Raw genomic sequence first — 27,839 nt, forward strand, 5'->3', positions numbered from 1 at the left:
TTCATCTTAAAAAAGGAAAAACAGTGATATCTGGATGTTCAACAAATCAGCCAGATCACAATTCCCAGTGTGGGCCTCTTCCCCCTCCACATTTCATTTCCCCCATTTTTCTCCCCTTCATTACCATCCATTGCCCCTTCCCTTCTCCTCCAATTGCCATCCATTTCCCCCCTTCAGTGCCATCCATTGCCGCTGTATTACTGCCACTCCTTCACCCAACCCTGCATCCACTTGCTAAAGGCATCTCTCCTCCACATTGCTCCTACCATCAATGGTGGTCGTTTCAGCCGTTGTATATGGTAAGCGGCAACTCCAGTTTGCACAAGAACTCCCACCAACAGCATACAACAGCTGCGATCACTACCGTTAGTAGAATTGAGGAGAGACTTCAGCACACAAATCTAGGCTGACACTCACAGTGCAGTGCTGAGGGAGTGTTGCACTGTTGGAGGTGCCGTCTTTCGGATGAGACGTTAAACCGAGGCCCCGTCTGCTCTCTCAGGTGGACGTAAATGATCCCATGGCACTATTTCGAAGAAGAGCAGGAGAGTTATCCCCGGTGTCCTGGGCCAATATTTATCCCTCAACCAACATCACTAAAACAGACTAACTGGTCATTATCACATTGCTGTTTGTGGGAGCTTGCTATGCGCAAATTGGCTGCCACGTTTCCTACATTACAACAGTGACTACGCTCCAAAAAGTACTTCATTGGCTGTAAAGCACTTTGGGCCATTCTGAGATCACGAATGGCGCTATATAAATACAAGTTCTTTCTTTTTTGTAGAGGGGTACCAGTCCAGCCAGGTACGGGTGCGGGAGTGAGAAAGAGAGGTGAGAGAGTCCAGTGTGCTGATTTTAGTCAGCAAACTGACCGGGCCTCAACCTCTAACACACTGACCAGTCCCTCAAACTCTAACACACTGACCGAGCCTCAAACTCTAACACACTGACCGAGGCTCAAACTCTAACACACTGACCAGTCCCTCAAACTCTAACACACTGACCGAGGCTCAAACTCGAACACACTGACCAGTCCCTCAAACTCTAACACACTGACCGAGCCTCAAACTCTAACACACTGACCGAGCCTCAAACTCTAACACACTGACCGAGCCACAAACTCTAACACACTGACCAGTCCCTCAAACTCTAACACACTGACCAGTCCCTCAAACTCTAACACACTGACCGAGCCTCAAACTCTAACACACTGACCGAGCCACAAACTCTAACACACTGACCGAGCCACAAACTCTAACACACTGACCGAGCCTCAACAAATCACTACTTCTTGACTTTCCTCACCTTTCCTCCTATTACTTGGCCCTTTACCCAGGATTCGAAAGTATTTTTGATATTTCTCCCACTTTGCTCGGTGGAAAGCGTCTCCCTGATTAGTGTAAAATAATGGCAAACAGATCGTCCATTAACTTGGTGTTAAATTGGATAACTCGCTTAGAGTGGAATGAGGAAATGATATCAGGGTCATAAGTCTACAAGGAACTCTGCAACTGTGCTCAACCTGATCTGACAGGGGTTGACATTGAATTCCTGGTATTGTTCTCATTGGAACTGGTAGCAAAATCTACTGAGGCTGCTACTGCATTGTTTGGGCCTGTACCGGGGCTGGCAGTGCATTGAAAGGCCTGTACTGATATTGTACAGACGAGGGATTGCTACCTGCACAATTCCGGTGTGTTTCTCCTCTGTAACTTGAGATTGCTTTCAACAACAACAACTTATATTTATACAGTGCCTTTAACCTAGTAAAACGTCCCAAGGCGCCTCACAGGAGTGCTATTAAACGACATTTGACAATCATTTCTTCAGTCATTGATTCTGTTGGAATGCTAATCTCGAGCTGCTAACGATGTCACTGCTTCAGAAAGGTCGTTACAGCCTGTGGACACTTTTGGAGACAGGCTCTGACCAATGGGGCCTTTGGCCAATCACAAAATTAAAGTCCATTGTGAGGTGGTTCTGCGTTCCCTTCTTGAGGTGTCAGCCTCGGTTCAGTGGGCAGCACTCTCACCTCGGAGTCAGAACGTTGTGGTCCAAGCCCCAAAATCTAGGTTGTCACTCCCAGTGCAGTGCTGAGGGAGTGCTGCACTGCCGGAGGTGCCGTCTTTCGGATGAGACATTAACCCGAGGACCCGTCTGCTCTCTCAGGTGGATGTAAAAGATCCCATGGCACTATTTCGAAGAAGAGCAGGGGAGTTATCCCCGGTATCCCGTCCAATATTTATCCCTCAACGAACATCACGAAAACAGATTGTCTGGTAATTATCTCATTGCGGGATCTTGCTGTGCGCAAATTGGCTGCTGCGTTTCCTACATTACAACAGTGACTACACTTCAAAAGTACTTCATTGGGTGGAAAGCGCTTTGGGGACTCTTGAGGTCATGAAAGGCGCTATAGAAATGCAAGTCTTTCTTGGGGCAGCACGGTGGCATAGTGGTTAGCACTGTTGCCTCACAGCGCCAGAGACCTGGGTTCGAATCCGGCCTCGGGTGACTGTCTGTGTGGAGTTTGCACATTCTCCCCATGTTTGCGTGGGTTTTCTCCGGGTGCTCCGGTTTCCTCCCACAGTCCAAAGATGTGCGGGTTAGGTTGATTGGCTATGATAAATATTGACCCTTAGTGTTAGGGGGATTAAATACGTGGGGTTATTGGGATAGGGTGGGATATGTGTTGGTGCAGGGGTTACGGGGATCGGGTGGGATATGTGTCGGTGCAGGCTCGATGGGCCGAAATGGCCTCTATCTGCACTGTGAGGTTTCTGTGATTCTGTGATTCTGCTAACCATGCAAAACCTGGACTACTTTATGGCGCCATATTAAAGAGACAGAGAAGTTCCATGTGCACAAGCCGTGACCTACCATGAACATCAGATGGTAAGATCAAGGTACTCAAGTATGGAGGGCTCACCACAATTGAGGCCTCAATGACTGAGGATCGCCTCTGATGGATGGGACATGTTGCACAAACAAGCAATCAGCACTCACCAAATAAGATACCGGAAGTCTCTCTTAACCGGCAAAATTCAGGAGTAGGTTCAGGTAAGTTTTACTGTATATTAGTGGCCGTGTAACCGGGGTTCCTGCACCTGTGGCCGTGCAACAAGGACTCCTGGATCTGTGGCCGTGTAACCGGGACTCCTGCACAAGTGCCGTGTAACCAGGGCTCCTGCACTTGTGGCCGTGTATGGGCTCTCGTACCTTGGTAAGTATACCTCTCTGTAATCCGGACTTTTTGATCAACTGGCACCACGCCGGTCCCATCGGTGTCGGATAAAAAAGAGTTTCCTGTACTCTATCCTCAGTTGAGGGGAGGAAGTGATCTCCTGGTGAACAATACAAGCATTTCAAGGGCAGCTTACAGCAGAACCTCAAGGAGCCGTAACACTGGAAGTGATGAGTGGGAAGATTTACCACAATAAAAAGAGGTGCGTTGCACTTCTTCAAGGATCACGATGATTTGAGGAATATGAGGGGAAACATGGCACCCGAGGGGAAGATTTCCTCTGCAGTTTCTACAGCATCAACTGTGGCTCAGTGGGCAGCACACTCGCCTCTGAGACAGAAGGTTGTGGGTTCAGAGTCCCCACTCCAGAGACTTGAGCGCAAAATCTAGGCTGACACTCCCAGTGCAGTGCTGAGGGAGTGCTGCACTGTCGGGGGTGCCGTCTTTCTGATGAGACATTAAACCGAGGCCTCGTCTGCTCTCTCAGGTGGATGTAAAAGATCCCATGGCATTCTTTCGAAGAAGAGCAGGGGAATTATCCCCGGTGTCCTGGGGCCAATATTTATCCCTCAACCAACGTAACCATCATGAATCTTATCATTCATGAAGAAATGACTCATGAAATAACACTGGGCGGCCAGCTGGTGGCGCCGTCCAAGGAGTATAAATACTCGGGCATGGGCCCAGCTTGCTCAGGATGTTTCTGTAACCAGGAACTAGTGATGTAACTAGAATCTCATGGTTGTGAAACAGTTGATTAAAGCCTTGTTTTAGACTCAAACCAAGTGCTCAGTAGTTATTTTACATCAGTAACAAAAACAGATTATCTGGTCATTATCACATTGCTGTTTGTGGGAGCTTGCTGTGCACAAATTGGCTGCCGTGTTTCCTACATTACAACATAGACTACACTTCAAAAGTACTTCATTGGCTGTAAAGCGCTTTGGGATGTCCGGTGGTCGTGAAAGGCGCTACAGAAATGCAAGTCTTTCTTTTCTTCATTCCACTACACCGAGTCTGTTTTGTGTTGTGAAGTCTGTGGGTGGATCTGGCAGTCATCAGCATAACCCCAGGAATTAGAAACAGAATCAATCAAATTGACATCGCTACTTGGCAGTCATCGTCAGACACAACAGACCATCACCAGCCTGTGTGAGCAGATCAGAGGCAGGATCTCTGCACCCACTTACTGTTCATCTAAATCACTAAAAAACAGCGGGCAGGTACAAACAATTATTTAAAAGGCAAATGGAATGTTGGCCTTTATCTCAGAAGGCTGGAACACAAAGGGGTGAAAGTTATGTTACAGCTGTACAGAGCTCTGGTCAGACCCCATCTGGACACTGTGTTCAGTTCTGGGCCCCGCCCCTCAGGAAGGGTAGATTGTCCTCGGGGGGGGGAGCAGCACAGATTCACCAGAATGAAACCGGGCCTAAAAGGGTTAAATTATGAGGGCAGGTTGCATAGACTAGGCTTGTATTCCCTCGAGTATAGAAGATTAAGGGCTGATCTAATTGAGGTGTTTAATATGATTAAGGGATTTGATAGCGTAGATAGAGAGAAACTATTTCCTCTGGTGGAGGAGTCCAGAACAAGGGGGCATAACCTTAAAATTATAGCTAGGCCATTCAGGGGTGATGTCAGGAAGCACTTCTTCACACAAAGGGTGGTGGGAATTTGGAACTCTCTCCCCAAAAAAAGCTGTTGAGGTTGGGTGTCAATTGAAAATTCAGAACTGAGATTGATAGATTTTTGTAATGCAGGGGTATTAAGGGCTATGGGACCAAGCGGGCAGATGGAGTTAAGAAACAGGTCAGCCACGATCTAATTGCATGGTGGAACAGGCTCGAGGGGCTGAATGGCCTCCTCCTGTTCCTGCATGACAGGCCCAATGGTTTTGCACATGACCTTCCACCCACACCATCTCACACTCACCGACCGGCACGAGTACTTAATAAAACACCACAGGCCCGAGCTGCTCAGTCCTGTCACTGTCAGTGCCCACTCAGTATTACTGAAGATAATAAGATCCCAGCAGGAAAATAGCAGCACCGATAATCTCACCATCATCAATCCCACAACACCGCCCTTTGGAACTCAAACAGCGAACTGAGGACATTTAGAATATTTCATTTGCAAGCTAGAAGTTGCTGGAGATAGACAGCCAGCCTCTACTTTTGGAAGCTCCACTACAATGGGAGGACTATAAGTGTTGTGTATGTACCTTTAAGAGAATAACTGGTCTCAGACTGCAGTACCGGCAGTGACCACCCCTGTATAAAAGGCGCTAGAGAGCCTCTGTTGTTTAGATTCGTTATGGACTTCCACCAGTAAACATCTGTTTTTTTTCACTCCTGCTAGTCCGTGTCTAAATCATTCACGGACCTAACACTGGTGACGAGTAAAGAAATGAACTTACCTGCAACTCAGCAGCAGCTCCGACGACGTTGTTGAAGGTCGGAGCCAGAAAAAAAAAGAGGCCATTGAAACTCGAGAAACGGACGTCGACTGTCAATCATCGGGTTCAAGGCTTTGCAGGAGCGACTTTCCAGAGCCAGGCTGGGTTCCTCGGTCCGTGGTTTCCCAGCTAATCGGGCTGGTGGCAGGTCGTGCTCTGATCCTTCCTGGGCTGCGGCAGGCTGAAGCTCGATCGGGTGGCCTTTCAACGGGGCCGGGCAGCGAGTCGGGAAGCAAGGAGAGAGAGAGAGGGTGGAGCACACAGGGCGCGGCCGGTGTTTCGAAGCTGGGCAGCGTTCGGACCTCAGAAGAGGGAGGGAAGTGTCCCACAGGGTCCGCTCCACGACGGGAAGATAATAAAAGAAAACGAATTAATATTTAACGCGCAGGAAACCGTGGAAAGCAGCGCTAACAACAGCGGGGAAGAAGACAAAGCACGGGAGATGCCATTTTAGATTTGCAAGATGCCGAAGACTGGCTGTATCACTGCTTTTGATAATACATTAGAGGACTGGACCACGTATGTGGAAAGAGTCGAGGTATATTTCGAGGCAAATGAAATAGCGGAGGGGAAAAAGGCATCAATATTGCTAAACGTAATGGGCGCTAGAACGTACGGCCTATTGCGGGATCTGATTACTCCAGCCAAACCGAAGGCGAAGAGTTTTAATGAAATTGTTGCTGTTCTACAGGAGCACTTAAACCCTGCACCGCTGTTGATAGCAGAAAGATTTAAATTCCACAGGAGAACTCAGCACAAAGATGAGAGCAATGCTGAGTATCTTACGGAACTATGCAAGCTATCAAAGCACTGCCAGTTCGGAACAGGACTAGCAGATACCCTACGGGACAAATTTGTCTGTGGACTCCTGAGTGAAGGAACACAGAAGAAGTTACTCACAGAAAAAGAGCTGACACTAGATAAGGCTTTCAGCGTGGCAGTATCGTATGAAGCAGCAGCCAGGGGAGCTGCAGAAATTCAACAAAAACCACAGGAATACGGCACCCACGAAATGACACGGGGATTTGCAAAATGTTATCGCTGCGGCAGAACTAACCATGACCAGAAGGACTGCTGGTCCAAAGACAAAATATGCAGACAATGCGGGAAGATTGGACACATTGCACGAGTTTGTAGGTCTGGGAAGAAGACCAGCGACAACAAAAAGGCTACTAAGGAACCGTACAAGAAAGTACAAAAGATGACGGACAGTAGTTCCGAAGACCAGATGAGCGATAGTGAATCCGAGAACAGGAGATTAAGCTGTCTCAAACTTCACAATGTAATCGCAAAAGAGGATCACCGAACCATTTGGGTCACCCTCACGATAGCAGGGTCCCAAGTTAAAATGGAATTGGATACAAGATCAGCGCTAACCGTCATGAATCGACGAGACTATGAGCGGCTATTTTCATACATACCCTTGAGAGAGACATCCATCGTCTTGACGAAGTATACGGGGCAAAAAGTATACCCCAGAGGAAAAATAAGGGTGCCTGTCGAATACAATGGCAAGACAATATGGAAATTGTATCTCTACATACTGCCAAATGGTGGACCACCGTTATTGGGACGGGAATGGATCAGGAAGATAAACTTAGATTGGCATTCCATTCATGCAATGACGGTGGATGGTAAAAAAGATGAAGACGTCACTCCTGGACGATTGTCAACAATCTTAGCTAACGCCAAAGAGGTATTTCAACAAGAACTGGGCACGCTGAAAGGCGTAACCGCCTCGTTAAAAATAGAAGAGAATGCAGTTCCCAAGTTTTTCAAAGCGAGACCGGTACCATATGCAATTCGCCCAGCCGTCGAGGCAGAGCTGGAGAATCTGGAGAAGGCGGGCGTGTTGTCTAAGGTCGACTGGAGCGAGTGGGCGACACCCATCGTTCCTGTCATAAAGAAAACATTAAGCAATAAGTCCGGAGAGCCAAGGAAGATTCACATCTGTGGGGATTTCAAGGTGACGGTGAACCCTGTCCTTCACACAGTACAATATCCTCTTCCAAGGATAGAAGACATCTTCGCCTCACTGTCTGGAGGGAAGCGTTTTACAAAAATTGACCTAGCACAGATGGAGGTTGAAGAGTCCTCTAGGAAGTATCTCACGATAAACACTCACAAAGGTCTTTACCAATATCATCGATTGGTATTCGGAGTAGCATCGGCTCCGGCGATATGGCAAAGAGCGATGGAACAAGTCCTGCAAGGGATTCCGGGGACTCAGTGTTACTTGGACGACATCCTTGTAACAGGTGAAGATGACAGTGAACACCTTAACAACCTAGAACAGGTGCTCACTAGACTACGGGAACATGGGCTGCGAGCCAACCGCCCCAAGTGCGAATTTTTTAAGAAACAGATATCGTATTGTGGCCACGTGATTGATGAAGAGGGGTTACATAAGTCCCCTGACAAAATTGAAGCGGTTGTTAAGGCCCCAGCGCCTGAAAATGTGTTGCAACTGAGGTCATTCCTCGGGTTGGTGAATTACTACCATAAGTTTTTGCCGAATTTGTCGACAATTCTGCATCCACTGAACGCCCTGCTACGAACGGGGGTAGCATGGAAATGGAGCGATGATTGTAAACGTGCTTTTCAGAAGAGTAAGGACTTAATCACTTCAAAGGAAGTATTGGCTCACTACAACCCAGCACTGCCAATCAGGCTGGCGTGTGATGCGTCTCCCTACGGCATTGGGGCGGTACTGTCACATAAATTCCTTGATGGTTTGGAGAGGCCGATAGCTTTTGCGTCACGCTCGTTAACTTCTGTCGAGCGTAACTACGCCCAGATTGACAGAGAGGCCCTCAGCCTAGTGTGGGGGGTGAAGAAGTTCAATCACTATCTGCACGGTCAAAAATTTACTCTACTAACCGATCATCAACCTCTTGTCTCCATTTTCAACCCTCAGAAGGGCGTACCGATAATGACAGCACAACGGCTGCAGAGATGGTCCCTTTTCCTAGGGGCACACCAATGTGACATCAAGTACAGGGGAACTAAACAGCATGGAAATGCTGATGGATTGTCACGTCTACCGTTGCCGACGGTGGAAGAAGACGACCTTGCAGTGGATCCAATGGAGTTATTCCACTCGACCATAGTTGAATGTCTCCCTGTGATGAATGCAAACATAGAAAAGGAAACACGGAATGACCCGACACTATCACGGGTCTATGATTTAACGGTGAAGGGATGGCCAGCACATGGCGAACCACTGCTGCCAGCATTTTCGTCAAGAGGAGAACAGCTGTCAGTGTGCAGAGGAACCTTGATGTGTGGATCCAGAGTAGTAATTCCACCTAAGTTGACGGATAGAGTGCTCAATGAGCTTCATGAGGGTCATCTGGGTGGGGTAAAAATGAAGAGCTTAGCCAGAGCGTTTGTGTGGTGGCCGGGAATCGATAGAGAAATCGAAGAGATGACCAAGAGCTGTGCAGGATGCCAGAAGGTCCAAAACGCCCCACCACAAGCTCCTCTGCATCCATGGGAGTGGCCCTCATCCCCATGGCAAAGGGTGCACATTGATTTTGCTGGTCCCTTCATGGACTCGATGTTTTTAATTGCGGTGGATGCACATTCAAAGTGGCCAGAGGTAATAAAAATGTCCTCAACCACCACGGAAAAAACTATCGCAGTTTTACGAACCATATTCACCAGGAATGGGCTGCCTGAACAGATTTGCTCTGACGATGGACCACAGTTTGTGTCTGAAGAGTTCCGGAGGTTCTTAAAGAACAATGGTGTTAAGCATTACACATCTGCCCCATATCATCCAGCCACTAATGGATTGGCCGAGAGGTTTGTCCAAACATTCAAGAAGGCTATCAAGGCAATGTGTAATGAAGATATACCCCTACAACACAAGGTGGACAACTTCTTGTTTGCCTACCGGAATGCGACACATGCGGTTACCAACCAAACTCCAGCCATGATGTTCTTCAATCGAAGACTACGATGCCGCTTGGATTTGGTTAAGCCAAACGTCCGAAGAGATGTGGAGAACAGGCAGTTTCAGAATATGAATGAAAGGCCGACCAGGAGTTTTAAGATAGGTCAACCAGTTCTGGCCCGGGACTACCGCACTGAGAAATGGCAGCCAGGAACGATTTGTACACGACAAGGACCTCTCATGTATACCGTGGACGTTGGGGAGAGCATTGTAAGACGCCATGCTGACCAGATTCTAGAGTCACTGGAAAACGTCAACTCCATACCACGATCCGATACGCCTGGTAATGAAATCGACGTTCCAATTGCAGCTACCGCAGAACCGGTAATATTGGAAGCAGATGAACCAAACAACGACATTGATTCTGACTCAACATTGCCAGAAGAACCTGATACTCCAAAGAGGCGTTATCCAGACAGAATTAGGAAGCCTCCTCAAAGACTGAACTTATAATTGTTTAAACTTAACCAATGCATCTAGCAACAGTAATTGTGATTGTAATTCATTATCATTAGTTGTTAACTGAATGTTATGTACTGTTTATCTAAAAGGGGAGGAATTGTTGTGTATGTACCTTTAAGAGAATAACTGGTCTCAGACTGCAGTACCGGCAGTGACCACCCCTGTATAAAAGGCGCTAGAGAGCCTCTGTTGTTTAGATTCGTTATGGACTTCCACCAGTAAACATCTGTTTGTTTTCACTCCTGCTAGTCCGTGTCTAAATCATTCACGGACTTAACAATAAGGACAGACCCTAATGTGTTTGACAGTTTCTTTCCCCCACCCCCGACTATTTGCTTCCTCCGTTCCTCAAGGCACTGCCCCTTGTTGGGATACGGTTGCACAGGGGCTGCCAGCCCTTTGCTGTCTCAGTGGAGCAGCCATTTTTCATGTGTGAGCTCAGGCCTATTCGACCACAGAGAGAGTCACAACTGTGCCTCACCCAATGTCTACATGCTGCACGTTCCAGCGGTAGTCCCTCGGGATCAGGAACCCATGCTGATTAATTTCCACCCCTAGCCCAGGGGCACTGAGGGTAACTAGTGCCCCACATGTTCAACTAATACAGAACAAATTGGGGTTACATCCAATTCTGGCCTCTTGTCCATCCTTGACTTTCTTCGCCCACCATTGGTGACCATGCCTTCAAGTCATCTAGGTCCTAAGCACTGGAATCCCCACCCCAAACCTCTCTCTCTCGCCTCCTTCAAGACGCTCTTTAAAATCCATGATTTTGACCAAGCTTTTGGTCACCTGTTCTCATATCTCTCTCCTTCTTTGCCCATTCTTGTCTGATAACGCTCTTGTGAAGCACATTGGAGTGTTTCACTAAATTAAAGGCGCTACATAAATGCAATATTAGAAAAAGGATATAGAGGCACTGGGGAAGGTGCAAAAAAGATTTATTAGGATGATACCAGAAATAGATAGACGTCTTTATGATTATGATAGGGTAGACGTAGTGAAGATGTTTCCACTTGTGGGGGAGACCTGAACTAGGGGCCATCAATAAGATAGTCACTAATAAATCCAATCGTGAATTCAGGAGAAACTTCTTTACTCAGAGAGTGGTGAGAATGTGGAACTCGCTACCACAGGGAGTAGTTGAGGCGAATAGTATAGATACATTTAAGGGGAAGCTAGATGAACACATGAGAGAAAGGAATAGAAGGATATGCTGATGGGGTTAGATGAAGTAGGGTGGGAGGAGGCTCGTGTGGAACATAAACACCGGCATAGGTCAGATATTGTGCCTGCTTCTGTGCTGTAAACACTATGGAAGGTGCTGCTGTTGGATCTGGAGCCTTGCGATCTGCCTTGGCCGTGCTTTTACCCACCAGGCCACTGGGGGGGGGGGGGGGGCGCATTACTTGACAGTTTCGCCGTTGCAGATCCTGGTAGAGGCAGCAGCTGATGATGTGGGCCTTCAGTTGGGCTGCTTTGTGCAGTAGTTATTCGGAGGGTGTTCGCTGTGCTCAGGCACTGCCCCGGTAACAGCTGCTTCTGACTGGTCCGACCAGACTGATGGGAGATATTCGGAATGTGCCAGTAGCAGGCCGGGCCCACGGGATGTACAAATGCAGACAAACTGCATCAGGCTGAACTGTGGTCAGGCCGCCCACTCGGGCTCTCTCAGTGACGCCCGGGAGCATGTGGTTGCGAAAGAGAATTCCTGCTCTCTTGGTATCTAGGTGTGTTGCAGAATGTTTATTGGGGGTGGTGCAGAATGTTTATTGGGGCTGGTGCAGAATGTTTATTGGGGCTAGTGCTTTGTAAATGCAAGGGCAGGTACTGTGAGAAAGACAAACTTGCATTTTTAGAGCGCCTTTCACAACCTCAGGACATTCCAAAGTGCTTTACCGACAATGAAGTATTTCTGAGGTGCAGTCACTTTTGTAATGTAGGGAAATGCAGCAGCCAATTTGCACACAGCAAGCTCCCACAAACAGCACTGTGATAATGACCAGATAATCTGTTTATTTTAGTGGTGTTGGTTGAGGGATAAATATTAGCAGGACATTGGGACGAGTCTTCCTGCTCTTAGTGCCGTGGGATCTTCTACATCCACCCGAGAGGCAGACGGCGCCTCGGTTTAACGTCTCATCTGAAAGACGGCGCTAGAGGAAATAGTTTCCCTCTATCTAGCCTATCAAATCCCTTTATCATTAAGCATCTCGATCAGATCCCACCTCAACCTTCAAAACTCAAGGGAATACAAACTGCCCTCACAATTTAACCCTTTGAGCCCTGGTTTCATTCTCATTGCTTGTGTTTGACTTCAAATCCCTTTCATTGCAGGTTCTGTGCACTTAACGCCTGCATTTGTTCAATGTAACCTCAGGAAATCTTCTTTCACAAAATACGACAGCAGACCTGGATCTAAGCCCCAGACAGACGCTTCTACATTGCTCTAGTGCTGTGCTAATGCAGCCGACAACTGCACCAAGGTAAATTTGCCTCATTCACTGACGTCGGCTGACCCGGTTTCTTTATACTAAGTGGTCTTATGGTGTGGCTGTTTTCATTTGGACTGTGGGAGACCAGCTTTCAGGAAGAAACAAAGAAAGACTTGCACAGCAAGCTCCCACAAACAGCAATGTGATAATGACCAGATAATTTGGGGTTTTTTTTAGGTGTTGGCCGGGGCCTGGGTTTAACGTCTGATCCGAAAGATGACACCTCTGACAGAGCGGCACTCCCTCAGTACTGCACTGGGAGTGTCAGCCTGGATTTTGTGCTCAAGTCTCTGGAGTGGGACTTGAACCCACAACCTTCTGACTCAGAGATGAAACCCTGGCACTTACACTACTAACATCGGACTCCCTTATTCCAGTAAGAGACTCAGACACCTGCGAAGAGTTGGTATTGGTCTCCCAGAATCCAAAATTAAAACAGCCTCTTCCCAGCCGTTCTCTGTAGCAAGTCTACTTTGGCACTGACAGCAAGACACCAGACCTGTCTGTGAGCTGGTATCAGAGCAGTAAAGAGTGGCCAGACAGCTGGAGCCAGGGACAGAAGGAGGGGTACTGGATGCAGGATTGTCAGCTCTTGGGCTGTCGGCCGTGGCTCAGTGGGCAGCATATAGGTTGTTAAACTGATGCCTTACCTGCCCTCTCAGCTGGATGTAAAAGACCCCATGGCACTATTCGAAGAAGAGCAGGGGAGTTCACCCCGGTGTCCTGGCCGATATTTATCCCTCAGCCGACATCACTAAAACAAATTGGCTGGCCCGTTTCCTACATTACAACAGTGACTACACTTCAAAAGTACTTCATTGACTGCAAAGTGCTTTGGGACGTCCTGAGGTCGTGAAAGGCGCTATATAAATGTAAGTTCTTGTGAGCTGAGATAATAGCAGGCACCGACCCAGTCCCCCAAACTGAAATCGCACAATAAAGACCTGTTTTCAGACTCCTGTTACAGAGCTACATGATCACAGCTTGCTCATCCTGCCAAACAACTATGGTGAGCCTTTCATGTCAGCACTAGAAGCATCGCAGTGACTGGGTCCTAGTGCCCTGGGCACTGTGCCGTACAATTTCCTTAATGTTAGATCGCGTCCGGTTATTGTGTGCTCGTGACATCACAAACATCAATGATACATGTCGCAAATCATAAACATGATCTTTCCGAAAAGTGAAGATCAGAGGGATTCTTCCCACGATGCTATCCTATGAGGCAAGCGTTCTCCTGTGCTTATCTGAGGGAATAACTACAGGGAGTTCTGAATGGACCACTGCAGCCTCCATCGGGTCGCAAAGACTAGGCTTGTATTCCACTGAGTATAGAAGATTAAGGGGTGACCTAACTGAGGCGTTTAAGATGATTAAAGGAGTTGATAGGTTAGATAGAGACAAACTATTTCCTCTGGTGGGGGGAGTCCAGAACAAAGGGGCAGAACCTTAAAATTAGAGCCAGGCCATTCAGGGGGTGATGTCAGGAAGCACTTCTTCACACTCAGGGTAGTGGAAATCTGGAACTCTCTCCCCAAAAAAGCTGTTGAGGTCGGGGCTCAATAGAAAATTAAAAAACTGAGATTGATAGACTTTTGTTGGACAAGGGAATTAAGGAATACGGAACCACGGCGGGTAAATGGAGTTGAGATACAGTTCAGCCATGATCTAACTGAATGGCAGAACAGGCTCAAGGAGCTGAATAGCATTCTCTTGTTCCTATGTTCAGTCATATTGCCCACTAGGTCTCAGAATATTACAGTTTGAAATCTAACAGGAGGCCCAATATAAAGCTCTGGGCAATGTTTCAGGAGAATAGTGCCAGAGTTTGCCTATTTTTACTCCATGGTCACCCAGGCTGGATCAGCATTGATAACAATAGAGCCTCCTATAGCCAGAAGTATAGGGATGATTGGACCACGGGGCCCTCAATGTTCACCCTCCTTTGGCTGGAGGGGCAGGGCCATCTGGGCCGTTGGCTTCTCTTACGGTCGAAGCTGATATAGTTTAGTTAGTGTGCAGTGCACCACAGACTAGTGGGTAAAGGCATTGCCAGTGTGGTACGAAACAACACAGACCAGGTGATTCAATTCCTGGTTAGTTCTGAATTAGCCAATCCCAGTGGGTAGCACTCTCGCCTCTGATTCAGAATGTCGTGGGTTCAAGCCCCACTCCGGGCACTTGAACACAAAATCTAGGCTGACACTACAGTGCAGTGCTGAGGGAAGTGCTGCACTGTCGGAGGTGCCGTCTTTCAGATGAGACGTTAAACCGAGGCCCCGTCTGCTCTCTCAGGTGGACGTATAAGATCCCAGGGCACTATTTTGAAGAAGAGCAGGGGAGTTCTCCCCGGTGTCCTGGCCAATATTTATCTCTCAACAAACATCACTGAAATAGATTATCTGGTCATAATTTCATTGCTGTTTGTGGGGGTTTGCTGTGCACAAATTGGCTACCGCTTTTCCTACATTACAACAGCGACTATACTTCAAAAGTATTTAATTGGCTGTAAAGCACTTTGAGACGCTCTGAGGTTGAAAAAGGTGCTGTATAAATGCAAGGCTTTCTTCTTTCTTTCGCTAATCTCAGTTGGGGAAGCAATTCGAGTGTGATGATTGGTCTCATTGCCCCAAGCTAGGGTGAGGAATAAAGAAAATGAGCCTGGGTTCCTACTCCTGATCGGTATCTAGTGTGTGTGTGTATCTCTGTGTGTGGGAAACAGGATTGGGCCCAGGTGTGTCAACAAAACAGGCCAAGTGGCACGCAGCTCTGAAGAATAGCCACTGGGATGAGGTACCCAGAGAACTGCTGGTGTCCGCGGAACTGTCCCCCAGCTTGAGACAGTACTTTCAGGAAAAGAAACTATAAAGAGGGTGAATTTCCTTTGGGGAAGGAACGTACAGAAGCGGAAAAGGCCATTGCAGCTCCTGTGACTGGTATCAGCTCCTCCTCCGCTCCTTGTGGGTAAGCACGCAACTACCACAGGTATTCCAACTATTCATGATTCAGAGAGCTGATAAAGTTCCACCGGTCAGGGGTTTAAATTAAATGACACGCACGAGGGAGCCAAGCTCAAGTCCAGGGTCCATTGCTGTGCTGTTGGACCCAATGGGACAGTTTTATGGTTTTATTTCATTCATTGAGCAGAATGGTGGATTTCCACAGAAGAGAATGTTTAATAAGGTCACTGGTTGATCGGTGGGCAACTGCACCACGTGAAGGAAGGTTCAAGGTTCAATCCCTGGCCTGTGATGAGGTAAGGGTGGAGGAGGTGTCACGATTGGCCCTGGTAAGCGGTTAAGGTTCCCTTCCCACTTGCTATCAGTGGGTGTTTATGGATGTCCTGTGAACACAGGATTGAGCTTGGCTGTGATACACACTACAGCCTACCAACCGAGTAGTCATTTTGTGTAGACTAAAATGAAAAGGACTGAGCTACAGTAGGCTGCCATCGCCTGTACCCCAGCGTGGTCTTCCTGAAAGGATGGGGAGGAGGAGGGGGGGGGTGAAGTGTTTAATACAAATTTAGTTTTATTTTCCTCTGTTTAGGTCTGAGGTGCCCCAATATAAAGACACCCTCCCTAAGGGTTTCTATTCCCTCCCTGAGAACAAGGTCCTGGTCTCCATTCAGCCTTTCCTACAGATGCCATGACTCAGTTCAGGAATGTACTGTGGTGAGATTGGAGGCATAAACTCACGGGCCATGCCATAGTTTGTGGTGTCACAGCCATTGCCTAACCACAAGAGGCCTCCCCCACCCCACTTTCCTAGCTAGCCTTAACTTCCCACCCTGCCCCAACCACCTTATTTACACTGTTAGATAGGCCTTCTCAGTGGTAGCCCTCTAGCCTCTGAGTCAGAAGGTTGTGAGTTCAAGCTCCACTCTAGAGACTTGGGCACAAAAAGCTAGGCTGACACTCCAGTGCAGGGCTGAGGGAGTGCTGCACTGCTGGAGGTGCCTTCTTTCGGATGAGATGTTAAACCGAGGCCCCATCTGTCCTCTCAGTTGAATGTAAAAGATCCCATGGCACTACTCAAAAGAGCTGGAGAGTTCTTCCTGGTGTCCTGGCCTATATTTATTCCTCAACCGACACCTAAAACAGATTATCTGGTCATTATCACATTGCTGTTTGTGGGATCTTGCTGTGCACACATTGGTGGTCGCGTTTCCTACATTACAACAGTGACTCCACTTCAAAAGCTCTTCATTGGCTGTGAAGCACTTTTGGACATTGTGACAATGCAAATTCTTTCTTTTCCTTCAAATACCTAGAAAGCTATGGTGTGGAACTGGCCCATCTGGACCAGGAAGATCCTGGGCTCAAATTGCAGTCTGTGCTGAGTTCGGTGAGCTCAGCTGGGATGGCGGTAGGGTTGCTTTAATTGGCCTCAGTGCCCCTTGGCTCATGGGAGGGGGGGGGAAATGAAGACTCCTATTCCCAACCGTTATCCAATACTGGAAAGGGCACGTTTGTGGACATCAGCCAACCACAGACTCGGGCTCGGCTGTGATGCCTACCTATGGTTGAATAGCCGGCCAACACTCACTCTCCGGGCTCACATGTGAATAATGGCGATTTAGGCAAGGGACTAAAGGGCGATTTAGGCCCGTGGAACTGTACCCAAGAAAATATCGCCGCCTTCAGTGGAGGGGAGGAAACACAAGTTGGGTGGGGTTGGTTGCGGGGGAGGGGAGAATTCACAATAGAAAAACAAATACTTTGGACCCTCGATGTTGGGTTTGTGCAGCCGTAGGCTGTTGACACAGAGAAGGAGTGGCACAGGGCGGTGATTAAACACCATTTATTGCTGTTTATTTGTGAAGCCTTTATTGTGTTTGCTTTTTGGCAGTGATTAGCACCTTCAGGGTGAAGAGATTGATATTCCTCTCACCTCTCTTTCAAAGGTGGCATTTACTATGGGTCGGTTGTGTCTACCAAACCCTCGATATAGCCCCTCCAGCAGCAAACACAAACCCTGAACTGACTTCAGTATGGGTCACAGGCTAGGAATGGGTGGGACCCGCGACCACAGCTCACTGGAACACTGTTCCCCAGATTGGGGCCAATCACAGTCACCCATTGAATTATCAGTTAACAGCTCTGATAATTCTATTGCATCTGAAGAATGGGGTGTAGTCCTTTCATTGCATACTTTCTCCCCACCCTGAATTCCTGGCATTCTTGAATGCACTTTCAAAGTTAGACCACCTCAATCACAAAGGAAAAGTATTAACTAAACAAAAATTGTGATAACACTAGAACTTTGGAATAAAATTTGCTGGAGATACACAGCAAATCTGTCGGCATCTGAAAAGAGACAGGTTCATATTTCGGGAGTAAACCCATCGACCAGGTCTGCCCCTAGAACATGTCTGAACTTTTCAGGTTTCACCTGTAAGTATTCACTTGTATATAGCATTCATTGCCCAGTCCTTCCCCTCGCACTCAGCACTAATCAAGCTGTGAAGTGCCCAAGCTATAAAGGAAAGAGTTAGAAGATCACAATTTATTAACCTCCTCTCCCAGTCCAGGTAATCATTGATGGGACTTTGATGGGGGATTCGATGTACTGCAGGGTTAGATTGAGCTTACATTTATGTAGCGCCTTTCACATCCTCCGGACGTTCCAAAGCATTTCAGAGCCAGTGAAGTACTTTTTTGAAGTGTAGTTGCCGTTGTAATGCGGCAGTTAGTTTAAGCACAGCAAGATCCCACAAACAGCAAATGAGATGAAAGACCACTTCAGTGGCTGCAGTTGAGGGATGAATGTTGACCAGGAGAACTCCCCTGTTTTTCTTCAAGTAGTGCCACCGGACCTTTTACACCCACCTGATCATGCAGATAGAAAGGGGGGGGGGGCCTCGATTTAACATCTCATCCAAAAGGAAGCAGCCCCTTATTACTGCAGTGGAGTGTCAGCCATAGATCATGTGCTGCAAATCATGCAGTGGAGCTTGAACCCACAACTGTCTGACATGAGAGTACTACCAACTGAGCCTAGTGTATATAAGAAAGAAATATTTCGCATTTATATAGCGCCTTTCACAACCTCAGGACGTCCCAAAGCGTTTCACAGCCAATGAAGTACTTTTGAAGTGTGGTCACTGCTGTAATGTGGAAAATGTGGCAGCCAATTTGCGCACAGCAAGCTCTCACAAACAGCAATGAGAAAATATTGGCCAGGCTATGAGGAGGAACTCCCCTGCTCTGCTTCAAATAGTACCATGGGATCAATGTTCCCTTTAAGCTGCGTGGCCGCACAGCGCTCCAGGGAATCCGCACAGCCGGTCTACCAATGTAAAAAAACCCACATTAAAAAAATTACAGGGAACATTGCATGGGATCCTTAACATCCACCTGAGAGGGCAGGCGGGGCCTCGCTTTAACACCTTATACGAAAGACAGCACCTCCTAGCCTAGAATTGTGCGCTCAAATCTCTGGAGTGGGAGTTTGAACCCACAACCTTCTGACTCAGAGGCGAGGGTGCTGCCCACTGAGCCAAGGCTGACATTTATATGTGAAAAGCCAAATAATCCTTTGCTCAGATACCAATCATAATTGAGCAATATCCTTGGTTTCTATAAATTGTCTCCTTTTTTGAATTTACTACTCACTCTTAGAAGTATGTAGAATATCCAGGCGTGTACAACAGAAATGAGTTTAATCAATCCAATTCATTCAAAGAGAAGGCACTGTGACTGACAACTGTATCTCAGATTTACTGAAGTAGGACAATCTCTTTATACCTCTGCTTTGCCTCTCCTAGATCCACCTTAATATCGCGAACAAAGAGCCAGCATTGTCCTCATTCGAGTATTTATTCAGAGTCTGTGGTAACCCTGTGGCTTCCAGTGTGAATTCACAGGCATCAGGGACCTTGATTTGAATTTATGGAAATGACATAGATAGGCAACAACGCCTCCCAAATCCACAGCTCGCAAACAGCACGGCCCTCTATTATAGACAATACTTCTCAAGCAAGTGGCTCCTAAAAGCACAAGTCTCCAAAATCACAGCTCGCAGACAAAGCTCTCCAATGCAAAACTCACAAATGCACAGCCCACAAATGAACAGCTGTCAAATGCAGAACATCCCAAAAACACAGCTTGCCAAACACATCTCGGAAAACACACAACTCCCAAATTAACTCACCGTACAAACCCTCAAGTCCCAGATACACTTCATGTCCTGAAGTAACTCCCAAATTTGCGCAGTTCTCAAACCTTGCATCCTCAAACTGATTCAGCTGCTAAAACCAGCAAGCCCAAATTTATTCACCGAAACTGCCTGCTCCCAAATTTATTCAGCTGGCACGCTGGCCGGATCCTGAATTTATTCGCGTACTGAACCTACAACCCCGAACTCGTTCAGCTTTTGAAATCTGTAATACCCAACTGACCTCGCAATCAGGCACTCCTTTGCCTCCTCTCCTTTAAGTGGAGAGACTCACACCCAGCTGGTTTACCCCATTTTAAAATAAAGCACAGCATTGAATCCAGTCGATGCAATTCACCCAAATCAATCCAGTTCAGAGCCCAGGTCTAGACATTGTCAGCACTAAATTCAACCAGGTTCGTGACGTGATAAGATTGCTACTCACTTGGAAGTCTTGCTGCTAGGGGAGATCTTAAGTGTGGACTTTTTTGAGAACATGTTGCCAGTGTGTTGACCCTGATCTCCAGTGAATCTCTATTAGTTTCTCTCCGGCTTTCTTGGTAGCTCTTCCTTTGCCAATGTGGGGATCTGTCCCTTCTATACACACACGCAGATGCACATACACTGTGCCAAGTGTGTGCACTGCAAGCTCCGACTCTCAATTAAAGCTTAGTTTTGAGGGAGGCTCCTTTTAAATGACAGGTGATCCAAAGAAGACCAGGCACAAGTTTCAGGTTAATGTAAAACTCGCAGAACTGGTTCTGAAGGGAACGTAACTGCGAGAAGCAGAAGTCAGTTACTCCACCCATCCCAGCCCAATGAGTCACAGTCAAAGGTATACAAAGTCCAATTCTCAGTGAACAGAGCTTGGGGCAGTCACTCAGCCTTTAATAATTTAAAGGGACTAGGATAGCATTGATAAATTGCGCTTTATCCATTTATCTTTACAGATGGAGGGGTTCAACACTGAGTGGGACGTGAAGGAGTTTTGTGGGGGTGGGAGGTGGAGGATTAAAGGAATAAAGAAAGAAAGAGTTTTAGTGAGGGATAAATACAGGCCAGGACACCAGGGAGAACTGCCCTACTATTCTTCGAAATAGTGCCGTGGGATCTTTTACATCCACCTGAGAGAGCAGACAGTTTAATATCGCATCCGAAAGACGGCACCTCCGACAGTGTGGTCGTACAGAGTTGTCATAAAGAGAGTGAGTGCACTGTAAACAGAGTGTAAAGTTGGGAATAACAACAGAAAATGCTGGAAAAACTCAGCAGGCCAGGAAACATCCGTGGAGAGAGAAATAGAGTCAACGTTTCAGGTCGAAACCCTTCGTCAGGACTGAAAAAACAGGAAATGAAACAGATTAAAAGGCCAGTTTGGGGGCTGGGAAATGGGGATGAAAGAACAAGAGAGAAGTGAAGAGACATTAAGAGGTATTCAAAACCAGACGAGATGGTGATCGGACTAGTGGAGACAAAAGACGGCTCTAGATTAGGTGTGAAATGCGCTGGCAGAATGGGAGACAGCTGCCATGTGGGAGAGAAAAAAAGGGGGAAGGGCACAAAACAAAGGTGTGGATAAAAAATATAAGTAAAAATGTAATAGGGGCCGAGGTTATGATCTGAAATTGTTGAACTCGATATTGAGTCCGGAAGGCTGTAAAGTGCCTGATCGGAAGATGAGGTGCTGTTCCTCGAGCTTACGCTGGGTTTCCGTGGAACAATGCAAGAGTCCGAGTACGGTGAGGTCTGAGTGGGAATGGGGTGGAGAATTAAAATGACAGGTGACCGGAAGCTCGGGGTCACCCTTACGGACTCCCACACGGCAGCTGTCTCTCATTCTGCCAGCGCATTTCACACCTAATCTAGAGACGTCTTTTGTCTCTTTACTAGTCCTATCACCATCTCGTCTGGTTTTGAATACCTCTTAATGTCTCTTCACTTCTCTTTTGTTTTCATCCCCATTTCCCAGCCCCCAAACTGGCCTTTTAATCTGTTTCATTTCCTGTGTTTTTTCAGTCCTGACGAAGGGTTTCGACCTGAAACGTTGACTCTATTTCTCTCTCCACGGATGTTGCCTGGCCTGCTGAGTTTTTCCAGCATTTTCTGTTGTTATTTCGGATTTCCAGCATCCGCAGTATTTTGCTATCGTGTAAAGTTGGGAATTTGGTGAGAGTGGGAATTCGGTGCAGAGGGGGAAGGATGTGTTGCTTTTTGCCTCCAATACTTGTTTTCAATGCTTAGTGCAAGTTAGTGTGTAACAGAAAATTACAACAGACTAAAATGTAGATATAAATAATCTAGGCTAAGATATAGCAGGGCAGGTTGTGTGTCTGGACTGCAGTATGCGGGAGCTTGTGGACAGCGAGACTGTCCCGAGCGAACAAGTCTGCAGGAGATGTCTCCATCTCGAATCTCGCTGGCTCAGTCGTTGAGCTGGCGTGTGAGTTGGAGACACGCTGACACATAAGGAGGGGGAGGGGTATCTGGGCAGTTTGCTCCAGACCTCGGTCACAACTAATAGAGAGGTGCAGGATCAGAATGGTGTGACCGATAGTGTGCAGAGTAAGGGGAACCCAGGTGAGATAGAGAACGAGAATCCACAGAAACTGATCCTATCCAACAGGTACAATGTACTTGCTACCTGCGAGAATAAGGATAAAGACTGTTGGAAGGACAGCCAGAATGCTGACCATGGTGCCTTGCAGCAGGAGGTTGTCCTAAGTGGGGAGGAGGAGGAGGAGGAGAGGAAGCATAATATGGTAGTTGTAGGAGATTCTATAATTAGGGGGACAGGCAGCATCCTTTGTAAGCAGGATCGAGAGTCCCACATGGTATGTTGCCTACCTGGTGCCAGGGTGCCAGGGTGAGGGACATCTCTAACCGGCTTGAAAGCTAGGGCCTCAACTATTTACAATCTACATTAATGACTTGGATGAAGGGACCGAGTGTAATGTAGCCAAGTTTGCGGATGATACAAAGATGGGTGGGAAAGCAAGTTGTGCAGAGGACTCAAGAATCTGTAAAGGGATATAGACAGGCTAAGTGAGTGGGCAAACATTTGGAGTATAATGTGGGAAAGTGCGAGGTGATACACTTTGGCAGTGTTGTGGAGTATTTTAAACCATCACTCGACACAAGGTTTTAGATCGATAGTCAAGTTGTCTTTATTGCACCGGTGGGGAAACAGTCTGCTCTGTCTTAGCCAGACCTTTCCAAATTGGTACAGCAAACACTACGGCCTAGAAATTCGGTATGGCCCCGCCAGGTCTTTTGCGCCCGAAATTTTGCGCCCGCCAGGATTCCCATAGCGCCCGCCTAAAATTCAGTTGCGACGGGCCAAGACGGCTGCGGGCGCTATTGCAGGGTTTGGCCGCCTCGCTAGGGGCGATGAATGTCACTTTCAGGCGTCCAGCTCCCGCTGCGGCACCCGATGCGGTGCGGCAGGCTGGGGTACTGCAGGCCTCCTCCTTCTCTTAAGGAGGAGCTGCCTGCAGCCGTCAGATCACCGGTGGATTCCCCCGGCAAATGAGCCCGGCACCACAGAGAAGTGCCGGGCTCGCGGGACTCAGACATCAATGCCGCAGGGGGGTGGTGCAGGAGTCCGGGGAGGGAGGTGCGGGCAGGCGGCCACCGGGAAAGCGGCCGGCCGCCGCTCCACCTTTATGCGCCGGCCTTTCGGAGCTGCAAGACCCCGTTTCACAAACGCTGTTTGTGGCTGCCACGGGCGAGGCGGCCGCAACTGAATTTGGCCATCGGGCCGGAATAGCATTGCAACCGGGGCGCTGCGCACACCGATGACATCATCGGTGCCGGCGCGGCGCTACCGGCTAACGCCGATGTTAGGGTCCATCTGAATTTCGGGCGATAAAAAACTTCAGGCGCAAACCACTTTATAGCCAATAAGTGGGCGCAAACGCGATTGAATTTCTAGGCCTACATTTTTATACATTGGTCACCTCATGTTAAATTCATTCCTGTCACCTGATTGGATCTTGGCCTGCATGCATCTTCATGGATTGATTACGAATCTTAATATAAACATGTATAAGCTGCCTCCTCAATCAATCACTCAAACTGCTGAATGCTAATTAAAAGATACCTTGGAATGTAACCTAGGTAATAAGGTTCTTACGGGCAGTTGAAATGCTGGGCATCCAGTCTCTATTTAATTGTTTTATATCTCTCCAAAGGTCAGCTATCTTTGACCGCATCTTTATGGATGTGGTCTTTCATGTTAGTCCCTGTCCTTACACTATTCAGTGAAACTGCCAGCGATGTCAGTTTAACTCTTTCCCCACTGCAGGCAGGAAAAATAAAAAAGCAAACTATTATTTAAATGGAGAGAGATTACAAAATGCTACAGTTCAGAGGGACCTGGGGGTCCTTGTGCATGAAACACAAAAAGTTAGCATGCAGGTACAGCAAGTAATCAAAAAGACAAATTGAATGTTGGCCTTTATTTCAAGGGGGTTGGAATATAAAAGCAGGGAAGTCCTGCTACAACTGTACAGGGTATTGGTGAGACCACACCTTGAGTACTGCGTACAGTTTTGGTCTCCTTATTTAAGGAAGGATATACTTGAATTGGAGGCAGTTCAGAGACGATTCACTAGGTTAATTCCAGAGATGAGGGGGTTGACTTATGAGGAAAGGTTGAGCAGGCTGGGCCTATACTCATTGGAATTTAGAAGAATGAGAGATGATCTTATTGAAACATATAAGATACTGAAGGGGCTCGACAAGGTAGATGCAGAGAGGATGTTTCCCCTCGTGGGGAAATCTAAAACTCGGGGGCACAGTTTTAGAATAAAGGGTCACACACAGAAATCACACAGAAACCCCACAGTGCAGATAGAGGCCATTTCGGCCCATCGAGCCTGCACCAACACATATCCCACCCGATCCTCGTAACCCCTACACCAACACATATCCCACCCTATCCCTGTAACCCCACGTATTTAATCCCCCTAACACTAAGGGTCAATTTATCATAGCCAATCAACCTAACCCGCACATCTTTGGACTGTGGGAGGAAACCGGAGCACCCGGAGAAAACCCACGCAAACACGGGGAGACTGTACAAACTCCACACAGACAGTCGCCCGAGGCCGGATTCGAACCCGGGTCTCTGGCGCTGTGAGGCAACAGTGCTAACCACTATGCCACCGTGCTGCCCTTTTAGATCTGAGATCACCTTTTAGGTCACCCTTTTAGAACTGAGATGAGGAGGAACTACTTCTCTCAGAGGGTCGTAAATCTGTGGAATTCTCTGCCTCAGAGAGCTGTGGAGGCTGGGTCATTAAATACATTTAATGTGGAGATAGACAAATTTTTGCAAGATAAGGGAGTCAAGGGTTATGGGGAGCCAGTGGGGAAGTGGCTTTGAGCCCAAGATCAGCCATGATCTTATTGAATGGCGGAGCAGGCTCGAGGGGCCAAGTGGCCTATTCCTGCTCCTATTTCTTATGTTTTTATGTTCTTATGAAAGGGTATTGGAGAGTGAGGGGAGGATCCAGTCGTTGTGGTCCATGTTGGGACCAACAACATAGGAGAGAGTAGGCAAGAGGTCCTGTTTTGAGAGTACCAGGAGCTAGGAGCTAAATTAAAGAACAGCACCTCAAGGGTTATAATCTCTGGATTATTACCCAAGTCAACTGCAAACTGGCGTAGGGAAAAGCAGATTAGGGAGGTGAACACGCATCTGAAGGTGTGGTGTGTGAAAGAAGGGTTCCATTTCATGGGGCACTGGCACCAGTACTGGGAAAGGAAGGAGCTTTACTGTTGGGATGGGCTCCACCTGAACCGGCTGGGACCAGGGTCCGAGCGAAAAGGGTAAATAGGGCGGTCACAAGAACTTTAAACTAGTAAATGGTGGGGGAGGGCTCAGGTGGAAAAGGTAGTGTAAATAATAGTTCTAAAACAAACAAAAGGGAAGAGAGTATAGTCAGAAATTGTGTTTTAGGCACTACAGGTAAAGGGAAAAAGCAAAAGATGTAAATTAATTAAATCAGGAAAGAGACATCAGAAATGTGTGAGTGACACATTAGAACAGGACAGGTTAGGGTGTGTGGCCCAAATAAGCGTTCTTTATACAAACGCACGGAGTATAAGGAATAAATTGAATGAATTGGAGGCGCAAATTGAACTTGGAGGGTATGACATGGCAGCCATTACTGAGACACGGCTGCAAGATGGTCAGGGCTGGGAACTAAATATGCCAGGTTATAAGGTCTACAGGAAAGATTGGGGAAATGGTAGAAGGGAGGAGTAGCCTCAGTGATTAAAGATGAAATCACTTCAATGATAAGAGTGGATATAATGAGAGGCAAGCAGGCAGTGGAGACGTTATGGGTAGAATTAAGAAATAGAAAAGGATTTAAGACTGTAGTGGGAGTTGTATATAGGCCTCCTGGTAGCAGCTGTGAAGTGGTAGAATGTATAAATGCAGAGATTAGACAAGCATGTAGTAAAGGCAGAGTGGTTTTAATGGGGGATTTTAACTTTCATATAGATTGGGATAACCTGTCTGAAAGGTAATGAATTTTGTGAGTGTGTTCAGGATAGTTTTCTGCAACAATATGTCCTAGAACCAACAAGGGGGCATGGCATATTAAATTTAGTAATGAGTAATGAGCCAGATTTAGTTAACAGCCTAACTGTGCATGAGCATTTATCCAATAGTGATCATAACACGATCGAGTTCAACGTAACGTTTGAAAGGGCGAAACGCGAAACAGCTAATAAGATTCTAGATTTAGGTAAGGCTGAATTCAATGCGATGAGACAGAGACTGACCACAGTAAACTGGGTGAATCTGTTAATGAGTAAAATGACAAGACAGGTGTTCAAAAAAGAATTTAATGTGATACAGAGCCAGTTTATACCCCTAAGGAGCAAGAGCTCTAGTTGCCCAAAAAAAAACAGCCATGGACGACTAAAGAGGTAAAGGACAGCATAAAACTAAAAGAAAAAGCAAGACAAAAATGCAAAAAATAGCACAGATCCTGGCAAATGGGAAAGATACAAAGAACAGCAAAAGGTGACAAAACAGATAGTAAGAGCTACAAAAAGGGAGCATAAAAAGATATTTGCAAGGGATATCAAAATCAACACAAAGAATTTTTACAATTATATTAGGAAAAAGAGGGTGGCCAGGAGCAATGTTGGCCCCTTGAAAACGGTGCTATTGTAAATGAATATAAGCAAAAGGCAGACACGTTGAATAATTACTTTGTGTCAGTATTTACAGTAGAGGAAGAGGATAGCATTCCGGAAATCCCAAGGAAACTAATATTGAATCAGGGACTGGGACTCACCAAAATTAACATAAGCAAAATAACAGTAATGAAGGAAATACTGGCACATCCCCAGGACTAGATGGTTTCCATCCCAAGGTTTCAAAGAAAGTAGGTGAGAATATTGCAGATCCCCTAACTATAATCTTCTAAAGTTCTCTCGATTCGGGAACCATTCCTTTAGATTGGAAAACTACGTATGTCACTCCGCTATTTAAGAAAGGTGAGAGAGGGAAACCAGGGTATTATAGACCGGTTTGCCTAACATCTGTTGTCGGGAAATTACTAGAGTCCCTAATTAAGGATAGAGTGACTATTTTCAGCTGATGAAGTCCCTCATAAGAGATTGTTGGCTAAAGCTGAAGCTCATGGAATTGAAGGCAAATTATTGACCTGGTTAGGAAATTGGCTGCGCGGCAGGAGACTGGCAGTAGGGATAATGGGTAGGCACTCTAATTGGCAGGATGTGACTAGTGGTGTCCCGCAGGGATCTGTGTTGGGGCCTCAACTATTCACTGTATTATTAACGACTTAGATGATGGGATAGAAAGGCACATATCCAAGTTTGCTGATGACACAAAGATAGATGGCATTGTAATGACCAGTTCGGGGGAGAGCAGCAGCGGAGGAGGAGCCCGGCTTGAAAACCGGCGGCAGCTACAAGGCCCGACCAGTTCGGGGGAGAGCAGCAGCGGAGGAGGAGCCCGGCTTGAAAACCGGCGGCAGCTACAAGGCCCGACCAGTTCGGGGGAGAGCAGCAGCGGAGGAG

The 27,839-nt window shown here is 47.1% G+C and overlaps 1 protein-coding gene across 4 annotated transcripts in view; it reads right to left on the reverse strand.

Annotated features, from left to right (window-relative positions):
- The window catches only part of LOC147102621 (envoplakin-like), a 92,923-nt gene extending 72,357 nt beyond the window's left edge, over positions 1-20,566 (reverse strand). For 3 of the 4 annotated variants that reach the window (XM_085963282.1, XM_085963280.1, XM_085963279.1), the window contains exon 1: positions 20,221-20,566. In XM_085963282.1, coding sequence (XP_085819408.1) covers positions 20,221-20,273 — 53 coding nt within the window. In that variant the 5' untranslated portion in view covers positions 20,274-20,566. Of the gene's footprint in view, positions 1-19,772; positions 19,873-20,220 lie in introns of those variants that run through there. The other variant, XM_085963281.1, reaches the window with a different exon arrangement.
- Positions 20,567-27,839: the final 7,273 nt, after the last annotated feature.

The sequence above is a fragment of the Somniosus microcephalus genome, chromosome 21, assembly GCF_052327205.1.
Source record: "Somniosus microcephalus isolate GS21.2 chromosome 21, FLI_Smic_1.0, whole genome shotgun sequence".
Taxonomy (NCBI): domain Eukaryota; kingdom Metazoa; phylum Chordata; class Chondrichthyes; order Squaliformes; family Somniosidae; genus Somniosus; species Somniosus microcephalus.